Raw genomic sequence first — 17,935 nt, 5'->3', positions numbered from 1 at the left:
TTTCACTGGCACAAGGCAACAAGATCCGGCAAGGGAGTGCATGGGAAGTGATGTAATATAGACAGGGAGCAGGTGGAAGCTAATTAGGCTGATTGGGCCAGGCACCAATCACTGGTGCACTGGCCCTTTAAATCTTAGAGAGCTGGCGCGCGCACGCCCTAAGGAACGGAGCCGCGCGCCAGGACGTGACAGCCGGGGATCGGGACAGGTGAGTGACTTGGGACGCGATTCGCGAGCAGGCGCGTCCTGCTATGCGAATCGCATCCCCGCCGGCAATGTCAGTGCAGCGCTCCCGGTCAGCGGGTCTGACGGGGGCGCTGCAGAGAGAGGAGCACTCCGGGGAGGAGCAGGGACCCGAAGCGCTCGGCGTAACAACAGCACAGTAGACTCAGGGAGGAAATGAATGTATGGTGAGTGGGGGCGGGCTTAGTGCTTGACTCGGACATAACCCTCCCTGAGCAGTGGATGTCAGAATGAGTGAGTACCAGAACAGAGGGATTTGTGAGCCAAATACAGAAGCTAGACACATAAAAAAGACATGTAAAGCCTCTGCATGACCTAGTGAGTAACATATAGAATCATTAGTTTTTGCTGCTGGTGTGGTAGAGGGGTGTGTGGTTCAGGGCAGATGTTGTTACCCTAGGAGCAGATGGCATTAACCCCTTGTATTCGTGATGCCAGGGCGTGGTTTAGCCTATAACCACCCGAAGGTATACCGCGGGATCCTGGGCTAGGCACGGGGGGCAATAATGACTCTGACGCCAAGTTACGGACAACGGTAGCTTTACTGAGGCTAGACAGATGGTACAGTCTATACAGTTCAGCCAGGGCCCAAGGAGGTGACCAGTGACTCAGAGACCTTAAGGGCTTGCTGGGACTTGTAGTAGGACTGGACAATTGAATGCAGACCCCGCTGACTTGACAGATGACAGGGACTGACTTGACTCATAAAGCTGTGACTTTATCTTACTGGAATTGATGGTGGCTGCAGGACTGGAGGGGCAAGCTGTGCATAACTAGCTTGCCCCCAGACTGGTGAGCAGTAAGGGGTTAAGAAATATACAGGCAATGTTTTAGCCCCCTCCCCCCACCTGTAAAACTTGCCAGTGGCTATAGTGGTATGTCCCATGGGTGGGGGGAAGGAGTGCACCAATCAGGGGTTCAATAGTTTCCCGGGCTTTCAGGGGCCCTCCCCTGGGTATTTATAGCTGTGGTGCCTCCCTTCCCCCCTCAATCTGCCCAGGACCCAGAGTTTTGTCTGCTGGTTGGTATGTTACTGCCCCTTATTTATGGCCTGGATGGAGCAGGAGGGTGAGGGCTGGCATGCTCGCTTGTGGCTGAGCTGGCCTCCCCTCCTGTTGCACCGGCTTTGGGTTCGGGAGGCTGGCGGACCTCTCCTCAGTCCCGCTCTCCTTTCCCCTGTAGTCCCTGTGCGGCCTGTCCCACCCGCTCCTTTTGCCCTCTTCCCTGTCCCGAGCCCTCTCCCCTGCCTGTACCTTCATCCCTCTCCCCAGGCATGCTCCTTATGAGCATGCTCTGGTTTCCTTCTTGTCCCCCCCCCCCCTGTTGTCCCCTTCCCCTGTTGTCCCCTCCGTCTCTGGAGGGGGCGGCCCCTGGGTGGCTGCTGCTGGCTTAACCCCCCTTTTTTCCTGCGCAAATGGACGTTTATTAACGTCCATTTGCGCGTCCCCAGCTGTAATGCGCGCTCCTAAGGCGAGCGCGCATCATAGCCGTGAGTCCCGGTTGCTATTAGCAACCAGGACTCATGCTATGCCGGACATCGCCGATCGGGCAGATGTCCGGCATTGCATCTTTAGACGTGGCGATCATGGTTGATCGCCACGTCTGAAAGTGACATTGCAAGCATCCCGGCTGCTCAGTCGGGCTGATCGGGACCATCGCGATAAAATCGCGATGTCCCGATCAGCTGGGACGCAGCAGGAGGGTCACTCACCTGCCTCCTGCGCGTCCGCTCGTGATTGATTGCTACAAGCCTGAAATTCAGGCTTAAGCAATCGATCGTTGTTAGCACTGATCGTTGCCATGTTAATACATGGCAAGTGATCAGTGTCAGGTTCAGTGAGTGCAGCGTTATAGCTCCCTGTGGGAGCTATGTCAGTGCAAAAAAAAAAAAAAAAAAAAAAGATTTCAACAGTTAAGTTTAACCCTTTCAATAAAAGTTTGTATGTATATATGTGTATATATGTATGTATATGTGTATATATATATATATATATATATATATATGTATATGTGTGTGTGTGCACATAAATTAAGTACTGTATATTGTAACAAACACACACATATTTGGTATCGCCACGTGCGTACATGACCGAAATATAACAATATATCATCAATTGAAGCGCTCCGTCTATGGCGTATGTGCAAAAAAAAAAAAATAAATAAATAAATTAATAAATAAATATATATAAAAAAAAAAAATAAAAAAAAATAAAAATTGATAATTTAATACATAAAAAAAAAAAAAATTAAATTATAATAATTAAAAAAATTATAAATTATTAAATAAATACGATACATAAATAGCTACAAATATAAATAATTGAATAAACATATTTCACAGTCCTAATTAGCGTGTTTTTGATCGCTTTTTGTACTGTAAATATGTATAAACAGTGATCTCATCATCTGATCAAAATGACGCTGGTACCACGTACGACTTCTGATCACGGCGCAAACTGTATGAGCCCTCATATCGTCCCCACTCATTTACCCAGCTCCTTACCCCCACCACACTAGCGCCCCCCCCCCCCTTATCTCCCTCTGCTTTTCTAGTGCTCCCCATATCCTTGCAGCCACGGCCCCCCCCCCCCCCCGCCTCCCCATTACCTCCCCGTCCCAAGTTCCCAACCCCCCCTTCCCCCCCCCCCCTGCTGCCGCTGCTGTCCTTCTTCCTCCTGCCTCTCCAGTGCCCCCCGTGGAGGGGTAGGGAGTGCTCCCCTGATTTCATGTTGCTCTTCCCCCTCTGGGGCCGGATGGGAGCATAGACTTATTCGTCGCCGCTCTCGCTCTGGCCCTGGGAGGCGGCGTTTTTTATTTATTTATTTATTATTTTTTATTTATTTATTTATTTTTGGACCTTCTGCTCACCTGCAGGGAGTAGGTGTTTCGGTTCTTCCCGCAGTGGTTCTCCCTCATCCTCCTCTGCCTCATACAGTGCCTCGGAGTCCTCTACTGTTGGTTTCCCGGCATGGTTTCCAGCACCGTTTCGGGCGGCGGCCGAGTGCTTGCTACCCGGCGGTCTCCAGCGTGCCTTGTCCCATGCCTGCGGCAGTGGTGTAGTGGTCCCTCCAGCTGTTGTGCTTCTCCATCTTCTGGAATTGGTGAGTGTTCTGCTGTGGGGCTTGGCCCCTTCCCCGGTTTGTGTGCTTATGGCTACGTTCTGTTTAGTGTTCGTCCTTTTGTTCCCGTGTGTTTGTTGTGTTTGGGGCTCGGATATGGATGTATGTCTGTTTTGGTCTCTGGTGGTGAGTTGGGTAAGTCTCTTCTTGACGGGGTGCTTTGGTAGGGTTTCATCTTGCGCGGTGTGCACTTGGGTGAGTGGTCTTTTGGCCTTAAACTCTGGGTGGCCGGGGTTTGGCGGACTTTGCTCCCGAGGCTTGTTCCTTATCCTGGATCAATGGTTGCCACCGAGTTACGGTTTTGTTTCTTTTGGTCCCCCTTTGTTTGGTTTATCTCTCCATCTTGGTTGTAGTCTCTCTCCGCTGCGACTCCTGTATGTTGTGCTGGGTGCTTTAGCTGATGTGGCGGTGGGTAGATTTTGCTTGAGTCTTCAGTGGGTAGGTTTCGCTTGAGTAGCCGTTTGTCCACCCTTGTGAGTTCTTTTCGTGGTGGTATTCCGGAGGGTGATTCTCCAGTGCTCTACGCTTGTTGGGGTGTGGTTTATTGCTGCAAGGCTGACATGCAACTTTGTGAAGTGTTCCATATTTTGTGCTCGCTTCGGCAGCACGTATGTTATAATTGGAACGATACAGTAAAGATTAGCATGGCTTCCGCATGCCGCGTTGGTGTTGGTCTGCTGCTTTCCTGTGGTTAGGGAGTGATTGCGTTCAAAAGTTTAAAAAAATAAATAAATAAATTTAAAAAAATAAAAAATAAAAAAATAAATTCTGTTTTTGGTTTCCTCTGGGCTTGTAGGTGCCCTGGTTCCGGTCCTTGCTAATTTACTGAATGTTACACGGGGACTATGGTTCTGGGCGGAGTTTTTTCCTGCAGGTTGTCTCTGGCTGCCGAGGGTGTGTGGTGTCTGTGCCCCTGCATATGTGCCCCGGGTGCGCTAAGGGCTGACGTTTCGGTTGCTTGGGGTTTTTTCGTGAGTTGTGCAGTGGACAGGCCTGCTTTCAGTCCCCGGTTGCGGCTCACGGGGAGCTTGCTCTGTTCTCAGATGTGGCTGGTTTGGTTGGTTGTTGGTGTGGTGTTTGGTTTTCCCAGTGGTGCTGCGGGGTGGTTTACCCCTGGGTCTTAGTAGTCGGGGGGTTTCTGCCATGCTTGCGTTTTGTATGCGTTTTTCCCTTGGTATTGGTTGTGGGACTTTGGGTGCTTGCTTCGGCAGCTCATGTTCTAGAATTGTAACGGTACTGTGTGGGTTGGCGTGGCCTCTAAAACATGGCCGAGCGGTCTAAGGCGCCAGACTCAAGAGGACTCTTTTGCGCTTGGTTGCGCTCTAATTTGGTGATACTTTTCTTCTTTTCTAGGGTGTGATTTGAGTGATCGTGGTGTGTTGTCGGTCTGACATTCGGGGCGTTGTCTCTGCTATTATCTCTTTTTCGGTTTTCTTCCAGTGCTCGGTTTGTTGCACCCAGTTCTTCGCTGTTTGGGGTTACGAGTTATTTTGGGGCTATGCTCCTTGGGGTCGGTACTGGGTGTTGATGCTTTGTCCCGTTTTCTCTGGCAGTGGTTCCGGAGGTTGCTCCCTTGGGTGGAGTTGGAAGGTTTGCTTGTGTGGCTGGCCGATGTGTCATTGTGCAGAGTGGTGTATTTCTTGGTCCGCTTTGGTGGGTCCTGCGACTCACGGTAAGGCGCTTGCGAGTGGTTGGTGTTGGTGTGGGGGCCGGGATGTCTACAGCCGAGGAGGGTCCCGGAGGTTCCCAATGGTCTGTGGATAGGGGATTTGTTTTTCATACCTGGAATGCCCCTTGTGGTAACCTTACGAGGCTCTGATGTTTGATTTCCTATTTCGTTTTAATAGGTTGTGTTAACGGACGTTAACTGCTGTGTCACCTCTCTAAGGAGGTTCGAGATTTGGACGGTGTTCTCCGTGAATCCAAATAACATTCTTAGTATGTGACGCTGGGTATCTTCACCTGTTCATGTGAATCACCTGCTAATAAAAATAAATAAATAAAAAAAAAATAAAAAAAAATTGGGTGGCTTTCCCGCTGTGCTGCGATCCAGTGGGGTGCGGTTGCCGCATGGCACATGGCGGGGGAGTTTTCTTTTCTGTTTTGCGGTTGGTGTATACCTAGGGGCTGGGCCCGTGAGTGGGTGGCCTTGCTGTCGGCGACCGGTTTTTCCTATCAGTTTTTGGGTCGCTTGGCGGCGGCTGCGGGTCGGGTTTTTTGGTTGTCGCTTTTGCGTCGTTTTCTCTGATCCGAGGTTTTGCGTTAGCTTTTTTCGGGGCTATGTGGATGGGGCACTTCCTTTCTCCTCGTCCCCTTCCATGGGACTTGGGTGTCTGTGTTTTTGGGTGCCTATCTTGTGGTTTCACGGAAAAAGTAAAAAATAAATAAATAAATAAATTTAAAAAAAAAGGCCCGTCGGTCCGAGACTGCTTAGGCGATCGGGGTCACGCAGCTTGTGCTGCATGAGGGTCCGCGGATGACTGTTTTTTCCATTGTCCTCCTATTGTTGCCTGGGCGGTGGTGGGGCCCCTCCCCCTTTTTCTTTTGCTCCCCGCCCCCGATTATTCAGTTCCAGGTTTTTTGTCTGTTTTGGGTTTTGGCTTTTCTTTGATAGGATGGGGTTTTTGTGAGTTCGGGATTTGCTCTCTTTTTGTATCGGGGCCGGCGGGGGTGGCTGGGTTTCCGGAGAGGGTAGCGCTGTGCATGGGGCGCGGGCGATCTGCATGTTGTGTTGCTATTTTTGCCCAGTTTGATTTTTCCCATATGTGTTTTTGTTTTGAGAGCGGCTTTCCACAAGGTGGTACGAGTGCTGCGGCACTCTTCGCTGTATGGGCGAGTCTGAGAGTGGAGTTCACACGAGTTATTTAATTAAAAAAAAAAAAAAAAATGGTCCTGGCGGCAGGTACCTCTGATTTCCTGGAGAGGAAAAGTGTTGGGCGGATTTCCTGGAGAGGAAATGTATTGAGCGGATTTCCTGGAGAGGAAATGTGTTGTGTGTGTCCGGGGGGCTGAGGTGGCCCCAGGTGTTGGCTATCCAGTATCTCTTGGGTGGGGGTCGGAGCCCAGTGTAGGGCTAACTGGGCTCCTCCGTGGCGGTAAGAAGACGGTGAAAGCGGGGTCAACCCGGGGTAGACCTCCACACAGGACGGTGTGGCAGCACCTCTCGGGTTGGTAAGAAGCCAATCGGTGTCTTTGTTACAGTTAAATTGTTATTTATATAAGTAATTTTATAAATAAAGCTGTGGCCGATCCCCACCCACGGAAAAGTTAAATTGTTGTTGTGTCAGTTATTATTTAATTAATTATTGTAGTAAGGGGGAGGGGTAGTTATAGCCTGCTCGGAGCTAATTGTGTCTCAGCAGTCTGGAGGGGCAAGCTGTGCATAACTAGCTTGCCCCCAGACTGGTGAGCAGTAAGGGGTTAAGAAATATACAGGCAATGTTTTAGCCCCCTCCCCCCACCTGTAAAACTTGCCAGTGGCTATAGTGGTATGTCCCATGGGTGGGGGGAAGGAGTGCACCAATCAGGGGTTCAATAGTTTCCCGGGCTTTCAGGGGCCCTCCCCTGGGTATTTATAGCTGTGGTGCCTCCCTTCCCCCCTCAATCTGCCCAGGACCCAGAGTTTTGCCCTCCCTCCCTCCCTTTTTTGTATCTCTGTTTATTGTAAGTCACAGCTTGGCGGTAAGAAGACGGTGAAAGCGGGGTCAACCCGGGGTAGACCTCCACACAGGACGGTGTGGCAGCACCTCTCGGGTTGGTAAGAAGCCAATCGGTGTCTTTGTTACAGTTAAATTGTTATTTATATAAGTAATTTTATAAATAAAGCTGTGGCCGATCCCCACCCACGGAAAAGTTAAATTGTTGTTGTGTCAGTTATTATTTAATTAATTATTGTAGTAAGGGGGAGGGGTAGTTATAGCCTGCTCGGAGCTAATTGTGTCTCAGCAGTCTGGACTTTGAGGTCTCCAACCCTCTGGACACACACACTAGACAAGACTGCACTGGACCTCAGCAGGAAACAAGAGAGCGAAGCTCCAAGAGAGAGAAGCTCCACCCAGGGCTTATAGGGGGGAGACTAGCAGGGAGCCCATAGGTCGTCCCCGGCATCACCTGGTCACTGATACCTCCTGGGTAACAATCACATGACATGTCACATGGTATAACTCTTAAAGTAACATTACATTTTATAACACTTAAATGGTAAAACATTTACAATGGGGAAACAAGTGCAGGGGACACTGAAGGAGGCTGCCTGACAGGACAGCAGGAGGACGGGGTAACATATCCCGTACTGGGCCACCACACTGTAATATGACAGGTACACTTTACAGAGTTTGTCTGGTTTGGACAATGCCTATCCTAATACAATTCTCTGATGATGGATTGGCGGCTAACACCAGCGGCTAACACCAGCAACTTAACCATTTCAAGCGCAGGCGGCCGGCAACTTAACCATTTAAAAGCGCAGGCGGCCGGCAACTTAACCATTTAAAAGCGCAGGCGGCCGGCAACTTAACCATTCAAAGCGCCAATAGCTCACAGGAGGACGGGGAGAACATATGATTATTTCCCCGATGTGGGGACAGCTGCTGCGGCTGATAATTCATTCATTCAAGGGGGGAGGGGCCCGATCGGCATTGCGGTATAGGAAAAACATACCGGTATACCGCTCAGCACTAGCATTAAAGTGTACCTGTCAGATCCAACAAAAAAACATTTTTTTAAATATATCACTCAGTACCTAATCCTGACCATGTACATCTCATTTATGTGTTTAGCACCTTTATTTTTTTTATTACACTTTTAATTTAGCTCACTAGTCTGAATTCCTCTCAAAGGGAGGGGGCGTGGCCTCACTGTGCAGGTCTCCGCCCCCTCCCTCAGTATACTGTCTGCTCACATCTCCCCTAGCATTAGCAAAACTACAAATCCCAGCTTGTCCTCACTGACAGTAGCGGGACACAAGATGACAGTGGCAGGATTTTTCCTCCGGCTCTGAGCCCTGCGCTCACAGCTGTCAATCAAGGAAGTGTGTCCATGACATAGGTGATGACTTATGGACACAGCAGGAATAGTATGTGTCCAAGCAGGCAGGGGGGGCAGTTGTTTGACTGGCTTTTTCTGTATGAAATACTTAAAATGTTCTAATGAAAGGAATTGCTTAACCTATTGGTTATACATGCTTTACAACATATCAAAGGTTTTTGTATCTGACAGTGCACATTTAATCACCACTAATTGAATCAATGCAAATATAATGAGCTGGGAAATGTGTAGCCATTCTCATGGAGTCCAGAGTCCTAATAGGACATATGGATAGGAGTTGTGATAAATACTATGGTCCCTCTATCTTGGATCCGCTCACCTTGAGGCTGCGGAGTACTCGACATCCATCTGTTGCAGTCTTCCTTATATCGCATCCATTCTTCAATAGTTTTCTCCAGAACTTTACCTGCAACGCTCTGCAAGACGAATAATCAGGAAAATGAACAATGGTTATGGACTACCTGGGGTGGACATTGATTTATAGGGTATCTACCAGCAGTAGGTGGCACTACAGACAGTTCTCTTCCTTCAGGAAAGGTCATTTATATTCTTTTCCCCAGGGATCATTGTTTGTAGTCAACATAGAGGTAAGAAGGAATGAAGCACTCACCGGGTCTTGTTAGGTGACGGCAACTCTTTATTGGTTATTAGCGTGCATCGATTTTGTACATGTAGGGAGAGCGGATAGATGGAGCTAGGTGGGGGAATAAGGAATGGGGGACGGTCCGATATCGCGCTTGCGCGCTTCGTCAGGCCCCGTGAGGGGCCTGACGAAGAGCGCAAGTGCGATAATGGACCGTCGCCCATTCCTTCGCCGATTCCTTTTCTGTTTGTGAGTACCGGGATGGTCAGTTTAGCCCAAACAGCCTAGCGTAGTCAATTTCTTTTGTGGTTGTTACGCCGAGCGCTCCGGGTCCCTGCTCCTCCCCGGAGCGCTCGCGGTGTTCTTCTGTGTGCAGCGCCTCGGCCAGACCTGCTGACCGGGAGCGCTGCACTGTTATCAACGGCGGGGATGCGATCCGCGTAGTGGGACGCGCCCGCCCGCGGGTCGCATCCCAATCACCTCACCTGCTCCGTCCTGCTGCTGTTCTGTCCCGGCTCACGGCCCCGCTCTCTAGGGTGCGCGCGTGCCGGCTCTCTGAAATTTAGAGGGCCAGTGCAACATTAATTGGTGCCTGGCCCAATCAGTACCTACACCTTCAAAACATATAAAAAACCACTTCCCCTTCCTGTCCTTGCCGGATCTTGTTGCCTTGTGCCCTGAGAAAGCGTTTCTGTGTGTTCCATTGCCAGTGTACCCAGACCCTTGCCGTTGCCCCTGACTACGAACCATTGCTGCCTGCCTAGACCTTCTGCTACGTCCGACCTTGCTCTTGCCTTGTCCTTGTGTACCGCGCCTGTCTCAGCTGCCAGTGAGGTTGAGTCGCTATCGGGTGGAACGACCTGGGGGTTACCTGCCGCTGCAAGTCCATTCCGCTTTGCGGCGGGCTCTGGTGAAAACCAGTAACCCCTTAGATTCCGTTCCCCTGGTACGGCTCACGCCATCGCCTCACTGACACAGAGGATCCACCACCAGTGTCCTCTCCGCATACCAGTCCGGATCCTGACAGTGGTGTTGCAGTGCCGGGTGTAACACTCCCGATACTGGACTGTATTGTTTGTAGTCACATTCCTATAACAAGGCCCTCTTAGGGTCTGTTCACAATATGGAATTTCTGTGCGCAGAATTGACCGAAGTTGATCCGGTGTAAAAATGAACACACGTGGAATTATGCACGGACTATGTTGGTGTCAATGGTGACGGCCCAGGCCTGCGCAGTCTTACCGCTGAATGATTTTGGTGGCCGCCGCCAGATGGAATCTCCGAGGGGAATTCCTGACCAGAATTCCACACGGAGATTTTGTAGTGTGAACATTCCCTTACACAGGGCGATATCGGTCTGATCAGAGCATTATTGCCTTGTTTAATAAGGCCAATGCACACTATGGACATTCACAGAGGAATTTCCTTGCTGAATTTCTCAGCGGAATCCTCGGCACCCGGAATTGGCCCTCATTTTGCGCAAAATTTTACAGGGAAAATAAAGCAAATTACATTACAAAGTTGTGGAATGTTTCATGATGAGTAAAGTGTGCCTGTCAAAAAATAGTAGGGAAGTGTTTTCCAAACAGTGTGCCCCCAGCTAATGCAATACTACAACTCCAAAAATGCCCGGACAGCCTTTGGCAACAGCTGGAGGCACAATGTTTGAAAAAACACAGACAATCAGTGCTTGTGTAGCATACTTATTACCAGGCTTTATTAGGGTATGTTCACACTACAGAATTTCTGTATGCAATTGCGCTCTGGAATTCTGCTGTATAAAAACGTAACATTGGTGTAAATGGGTCTTCCGCGGACCCAATACAGAATTTCCGTACGAGTTGTGCTCGGAAATTTACTGTTTATACAACAATTGCCCAAAAGGCCATTAAACCCTAATGAATCCTTCCACCATAAAACTTAATGTTTATTAATTATTGAAACACTTAAACTAGTGAGCAGATAGGGGAATTGAAAACACAACTGCTGTCCATAATGCACTATATACATACTATCCAAATGGACGCATATGTATATAGTGCATTATGGGCAGCAGTTGGGTTTTCAATTCCCCTATCTGCTCACTAGTTTAAGTGTTTCAATAATTAATCAACGTTAAAGGGGTATTCCACTGGAAAACATCTTATTTTAAATCAACTGGTGCCAGAAAGTTAAACGGATTTGTAAATTACTTCTATTTAAAAATATGAATCCTTCCAGTACTTATCAGCTGCTATATGGTCCACAGGAAGTTCTTTTCTTTTTGAATTTCCTTTCTGCCTGACCACAGTGCTCTCCGCTGACACCTCTGTCCATGTCAGGAACTGTCCAGAGCAGGAGAGGTTTGCTATGGGGATTTGCTCCTCCTCTGGACAGTTCCTGACATGGACAGAGGTGTCAGCAGAGAGCACTGTGGTCAGACAGAAAAGAAATTCAAAAATAAAAGAACTTCCTGTGGACCATATAGCAGCTGATAAGTACTGGAAGGATTAAGATTTTTTAAATAGAAGTCATTTACAAATCTGTTTAAATTTCTGGCACCAGTTGATTTAAAAAAAATGTTTCCCTTTAAGTTTTATGGTGGAAGGATTCATGAGGGTTTGAGGGCCTTTTGGGCATAATTGTTGTATAATAAGTGTTGGTGCCGTCCCTTCCCCCTGGGGACATTTTTCTTTTGGTTATATACAGGAATTTACTGTTTCACTGAAAACACTTCCCTAGGGACATGTCCGCTGCTATAGAGCCAGATCAAGAAGTTCTGTTTTCTAATGCAGAGTTAGGCCACGCTCACACGACGGAAATTCTGCATATCTGCGTGAATTCTGCATCCGCATTGGTTCTGTGGTGTCTGGGGTGTTGCAATGATGAATGAAGGGTCTGGTGGTATTAACCCTTAATTTGTCGTGATGCCAGGGTGTGGTTTGCTTACTATGGAAGATCCTGCCGCCAACCGGTCCACAAACGGGAGGGATAATAAACCGAATGTCCACAGCAGATTTTATGAGATAACTGGAACTTTTACTGAACTTCTTATGCAAACGGTCTTTACAATTAAACAGTTTCTCTTGAGGTAACCGCGGTCCCGCTGCTGGGGACCCCCGGGATCCCCGCTGCGGCACTGCGCTATCATTACAGCACAGAGCGAGTTCGCTCTGCACGTAATGACGGGCATTACAGGGGCCGGAGCATCGTTACGTCACGGCTCCGCCCCTCGTGATGTCACGGCCCGCCCCTTTCAATACAAGTCTATGGGAGGGGGCGTGGCGGTCGTCACGCCGCCTGCCATAGACTTGCATTAAGCGGACGGGCCGTGATGTCACGAGGGGCGGAGCCATGACGTCACGCTACTCCGTCCAATGTATTGCCCGTCATTACGCACAGAGCAAACTCGCTCTGTGCTGTAATGATAGCACAGTGCTGCAGCGGGGATCCCGGGGCTCCCCAGCAGCGGGACTGCGGCAATCTGACATCTTATTCCCTATCCTTTGGATAGGGGATAAGATGTCTAGGGGCGGAGTACCCCTTTAAACAGATTTGTAAATTACTTCTATTAAAAAATCTTAATCCTTTCAGTACTTATGAGCTTCTGAAGTTAAGGTTGTTCTTTTCTGTCTAAGTGCTCTCTGATGACACGTCCGGAACCGCCCAGTTTAGAAGCAAATTCCCATAGCAACCCTCTTCTAAACTGGGCGGTTCCCGAGACAGGTGTCATCAGATGTGCACTTAGACAGAAAAGAACAACCTTCACTTCAGCAGCTCATAAGTACTGAAAGGATTAAGATTTTTTAATAGAAGTAATATACAAATCTGTTTAACTTTCTGGAGCCAGTTGATATATATATATAAAAAGTTTTTTTCCTGGAATACCCCTTTAACCCCTTCAGGACGGAGCCCATTTTGGCCTTAAGGACCGGAGCGTTTTTTTGCACATCTGACCACTGTCACTTTAAACATTAATAACTCTGGAATGCTTTTAGTTATCATTCTGATTCCAAGATTGTTTTTTCGTGACATATTCTACTTTAACAAAGTGGTAAATTTTTGTCGATACTTGCATCCTTTCTTGGTGAAAAATCCGTAAATTTGATGAAAAATTTGAAAATTTTGCATTTTTCTAACTTTGAAGCTCTCTGCTTGTAAGGAAAATGGATATTACGAATACCTTTTTTTTTGGTTCACATATACAATATGTCTACTTTATGTTTACATCATAAAATTGATGAGTTTTTACTTTTGGAAGACACCAGAGGGCTTCAACGTTCAGCAGCAATTTTCTGATTTTTCACAAAATTTTCAAACTCAGTATTTTTCAGGGACCAGTTCAGGTTTGAAGTGGATTTGAAGGGTCTTCATATTAGAAATACCCCATAAATGACCCCATTATAAAAACTACACCCCCCAAAGTATTCAAAATGACATTCAGTAAGTGTTTTAACCCTTTAGGTGTTTCACACGAATAGCAGCAAAGTGAAGGAGAAAATTCACAATCTTCATTTTTTACACTTACATGTTCTTGTAGACCCAATTTTTTCATTTTTACAAGGGGTAAAAGGACAAAATTTTTACTTGTATTTGTAGCCCAATTTGTCTCGAGTAAGGACATACCTCATGTGTCTATGTAAATTGTTTGGCGGGCGCAGTAGAGGGCTCAGAAGGGAAGGAGCGACAAGGGGATTTTGGAGAGTAAGTTTTTCTGAAATGGTTTTTGGGGGGCATGTTGCATTTAGGAAGCCCTTATGGTGCCAGAACAGTAAAAAAAAAAACCACATGGCATACCATTTTGGAAACTAGACCCCTCGGGGAATGTAACATGGGATAAAGTGAGCCTTAATACCCCACAGGTATTTCACGACTTTTGCAAATGTAAAAAAAAAAAATTTACCTAAAATGCTTGTTTTCCCAAAAATTTTTTATTTTTAAAAAGGGTAATAGCAGAAAATACCCCTAAAAATTTGAAGCCCAATTTCTCCCGATTCAGAAAACACCCCATATGGGGGTGAAAAGTGCTCTGCTGGCGCACTACAGGTCTCGGAAGAGAAGGAGTCACATTTGGCTTTTTGAAAGCAAATTTTGCTCTGGGGGCATGCCGCATTTAGGAAGCCCCTATGGTGCCAGGACAGCAAAAAACCCCCCACATGGCATATCATTTTGGAAACTAGACCCGTCGGGGAACGTAACAAGGGGTTAAGTGAACCTTTATACCCCACAGGTGTTTCACGACTTTTGCATATGTAAAAAAAAAATTTTTTTTTTTTCCTAAAATGCTTGCTTTCCCAAAAATTTTACATTTTTAAAAAGGGTAAAAGCAGAAAATACCCCCCAAAATTTGTAACACAATTTCTCCCGAGTACGGCGATACCCCATATGTGGCCCTAAACTGTTGCCTTGAAATACGACAGGGCTCCAAAGTGAGAGCACCATGCGCATTTGAGGCCTAAATTAGGGACTTGCATAGGGGTGGACATAGGGGTATTCTACGCCAGTGATTCCCAAACAGGGTGCCTCCAGCTGTTGCAAAACTCCCAGCATGCCTGGACAGTCAACGGCTGTCCGACAATACTGGGAGTTGTTTTGCAACAGCGGGAGGCTCCGTTCTGGAAACAGTGGCGTACCAGACGTTTTTCATTTTTATTGAGGAGGGGAGGGGGGCTGTATAGGGGTATGTGTATATGTAGTGTTTTTTACTTTTTATTTAATTTTTTGTGTTAGTGTAGTGTTTTTAGGGTACAGTCGCACGGGCGGGGGTTCACAGTAGTTTCTCGCTGGCAGTTTGAGCTGTTGCAGAAAGTTTGCGGCAGCTCAAACTTGCAGCCAGATACTCACTGTAATCCTCCTCCCATGTGAGTGTACCCTGTACGTTCACATTGGGGGGGACATCCAGCTGTTGCATAACTACAACTCCCAGCATGCCCGTTGGCTGTCGGTGACTGCTGAGAGTTGTAGTTTTGCAACAACTGTAGGCACACTGGTTATGTATCACTGAGTTTGTGACCTAACTCAGTGTTTCACAACCAGTGTGCCTCCAGCTGTTGCAAAACTACAACTCCCAGCATGTACGGTGCATGGTGTACGGTGACTGCTGAGAGTTGTAGTTTGCAACAGCTGGAGGCACACCGGTCGTGAAACACTGAGTTAGGTAAAAAAAACCTCTAAGTTTCACAACCAGTGTGCCTTCAGCTGTTGCAAAACTACAACTCTTAGCAGTCACCGACAGCCAACGGGCATGCTGGGAGTTGTAGTTATGCAACCAGCAGATGCACCACTACAACTCCCAGCATGCACTTTAGCTGTTTGTGCAAGCTGGGAGTTGTAGTTATACAACAGCTGAAGGTACACTTTTCCATAGAAAGAATGTGCCTCCAGCTGTTGCAAAACCATAAGTCCCAGCATGCCCATAAGGGAATGCTGGGAGTTGTGGTGGTCTGCCTCCTGCTGTTGCATAACTACAGCTCCCAGCATGCCCTTTTTGCATGCTGGGAGCTGTTGCTAAGCAACAGCAGGAGGCTGTCACTAACCTCCAACGATCCAGCCGCACAGGTCAGTCCCTCGCCGCCGCCGCTGCTCCTGGGGCCCCGATCCCAACATTGACGCCGGGGATCGGGGTCCCCAGCACCCGGGGTGCACGTCCCGCACCCGCTTACGTCCTCCGGAAGAGGGGCGGAGCGGGTGCGGGAGTGACACCCGCAGCAGGCGCCCTGATTGGTCGGCCGGTAATCCGGCCGACGAATCAGGGCGATCGTGAGGTGGCACCAGTGCCACCTCACCCCTGCAGGCTCTGGCTGTTCGGGCCGTCAGAGACGGCCCCGAACAGCCAGTAATTCCGGGTCACCGGGTCACTGGAGACCCGATTGACCCGGAATCGCCGCAGATCACTGGACTGAATTGTCCAGCGATCTGCGGCGATCGCCGACATGGGGGGGCATAATGACCCCCCTGGGCGATATGCCGGGATGCCTGCTGAACGATTTCAGCAGGCATCCGGCTCCGGTCCCCAACCGGCTAGCGGTGGGGGCCGGAATTCCCACGGGCGTATGGATACGCCCTCGGTCCTTAAGGACTCGGGATGCAGGGCGTATCCATACGCCCTATGTCCTGAAGAGGTTAAGCAGGCCACTGTGCTACTAATTATAAGATTTGAGTGGAATAGTAGTCACACAGGATTTGTAGGTTGAGCTTTATAACTCACGGTTTTAGTGGCCGCTGGTTCTTTAGGCTTTGGCCTAGTTGAGATGAATTGAGATATGCTGACGGCACACCACAGTTCTGTGCAGAATTCTGCAGTTTTTTTAACATTTGCAGAATCGGCGCGGAATTTGTGCAGAAATTTCCCCATCTCAGTAAAAAGATAGACTTTATTTAATAGAACACTAAAAGTTTGCGCTAATTCCGCACAAGTTCGGCAGATATCCATCCCCACTGACTTCAGTGGAATTCCGCAGTCGAAGTCTGGAAAAATATAAGACTAGACTTACATTTTCCGGACCGCGGAATGCAATAAATTTAGGTGGAATTCCGTGTGGAATTTCCTCCATGGGAACGCAGATTTATATTCGGAAAAGACCGGGGAGAACGGCCACTGGGCAGAGCTATCCCGGCGCCAAATTCAAAATCAATTGATTTAGAACAATGACTACTATTAGAGATGAGCGAACTTACAGTAAATTCGATTCGTCACGAACTTCTCGGCTCGGCAGTTGATGACTTTTCCTGCATAAATTAGTTCAGCTTTCAGGTGCTCCGGTGGGCTGGAAAAGGTGGATACAGTCCTAGGAGACTCTTTCCTAGGCCTGTATCCACCTTTTCCAGCCCACCGGAGCACCGGAAAGCTGAACTAATTTACGCAGGATAAGTCATCAACTGCCGAGCCGAGAAGTTCGTGACGAATCGAATTTACTGTAAGTTCGCTCATCTCTAACTACTATGCCCGGGGCTGCACTATAATCATTTTTATAGACGTGAATAAAACAGTGGCAGAAATAATTTAATCTTTTTTTAACCTCAAACCCCAAATCTGTCGAGTAAGAAAAGGGGAAGAAGGGGGGAAAAAAAGAGAGAAGAAGGAAGGAAGAAAAGACTCCTGGAGACGGTAATGATATTTTTAGCGGTGAATTAACCTTTCTATTATGCCTGATTGGATCTTATGTGACGTTATTGTGTTTGAGAGGAAGGTCATTAGGATTAATCCAGGTAATTACAGAAATCTTCTCATCCTGAATTCATTCCTGCCTGGGCTGTGGCTTTTATGAATTAAATTTGTTCAATCACATAAAGAACCATCAAGCTTCATTAAACACGTAAACGCAGCGATAATTGTATTATTTCACGTCGGTCATCTGCATAATACGTGGAGTAATATAGGAGCGTGATGGTCTCAGCAGAGCAGTGTTTTCCCAACCAGGGTGCCTCCAGCTGTTGCAAAACTACAACTCCCAGCATGCCCGGATGATCTCAGCAGAGCAGTGTTTTCCCAACCAGGGTGCCTCCAGCTGTTGCAAAACTACAACTCCCAGCATGCCCGGATGATCTCAGCAGAGCAGTGTTTTCCCAACCAGGGTGCCTCCAGCTGTTGCAAAACTACAACTCCCAGCATGCCCGGATGATCTCAGCAGAGCAGTGTTTTCCCAACCAAGGTGCCTCCAGCTATTGCAAATCTACAACTCCTAGCATGCCCGGACAGCCTTCGGCTGTCCGGGCATGCTGGGAGTTGTAGTTTTGCAACAGCTGGAGGCTTCCTGGTTAAGAAACACTGCTTTAAAGCTAAGAAAAATTATTCTGTACATAATATTTGGATTAAAAGTCATCATGATCATAAAAGCTGACATCTCGCACGTAGTTGTACGTAGTTTTCTGAGTCACATTGCTGCAGGGCAGGTGAACATCCAAAGAGGGGACTATGCTTGCTGGGAGTAGCAACAGCTGGAGGCACCCTCCTTTGGAAACGCTG

General features: G+C 48.0%; 1 protein-coding gene across 7 annotated transcripts in view; it reads right to left on the bottom strand.

Moving 5' to 3' along the window:
* LOC130284611 (glucagon receptor-like) overlaps positions 1–17,935 on the bottom strand; it is a 129,858-nt gene that overhangs the window by 28,972 nt on the left and 82,951 nt on the right. For all 7 annotated transcript variants that reach the window (XM_056535111.1, XM_056535108.1, XM_056535105.1 and 4 more), the window contains one exon: positions 8,728–8,824. In XM_056535111.1, coding sequence (XP_056391086.1) covers positions 8,728–8,824 — 97 coding nt within the window. The remainder of the gene's footprint in view (positions 1–8,727; positions 8,825–17,935) is intronic.

Source organism: Hyla sarda, chromosome 8 (assembly GCF_029499605.1).
Source record: "Hyla sarda isolate aHylSar1 chromosome 8, aHylSar1.hap1, whole genome shotgun sequence".
Lineage (NCBI taxonomy): Eukaryota > Metazoa > Chordata > Amphibia > Anura > Hylidae > Hyla > Hyla sarda.
Note: the sequence above shows the minus strand (reverse complement) of the source record. Positions and strands in the feature narration are given on the sequence as shown.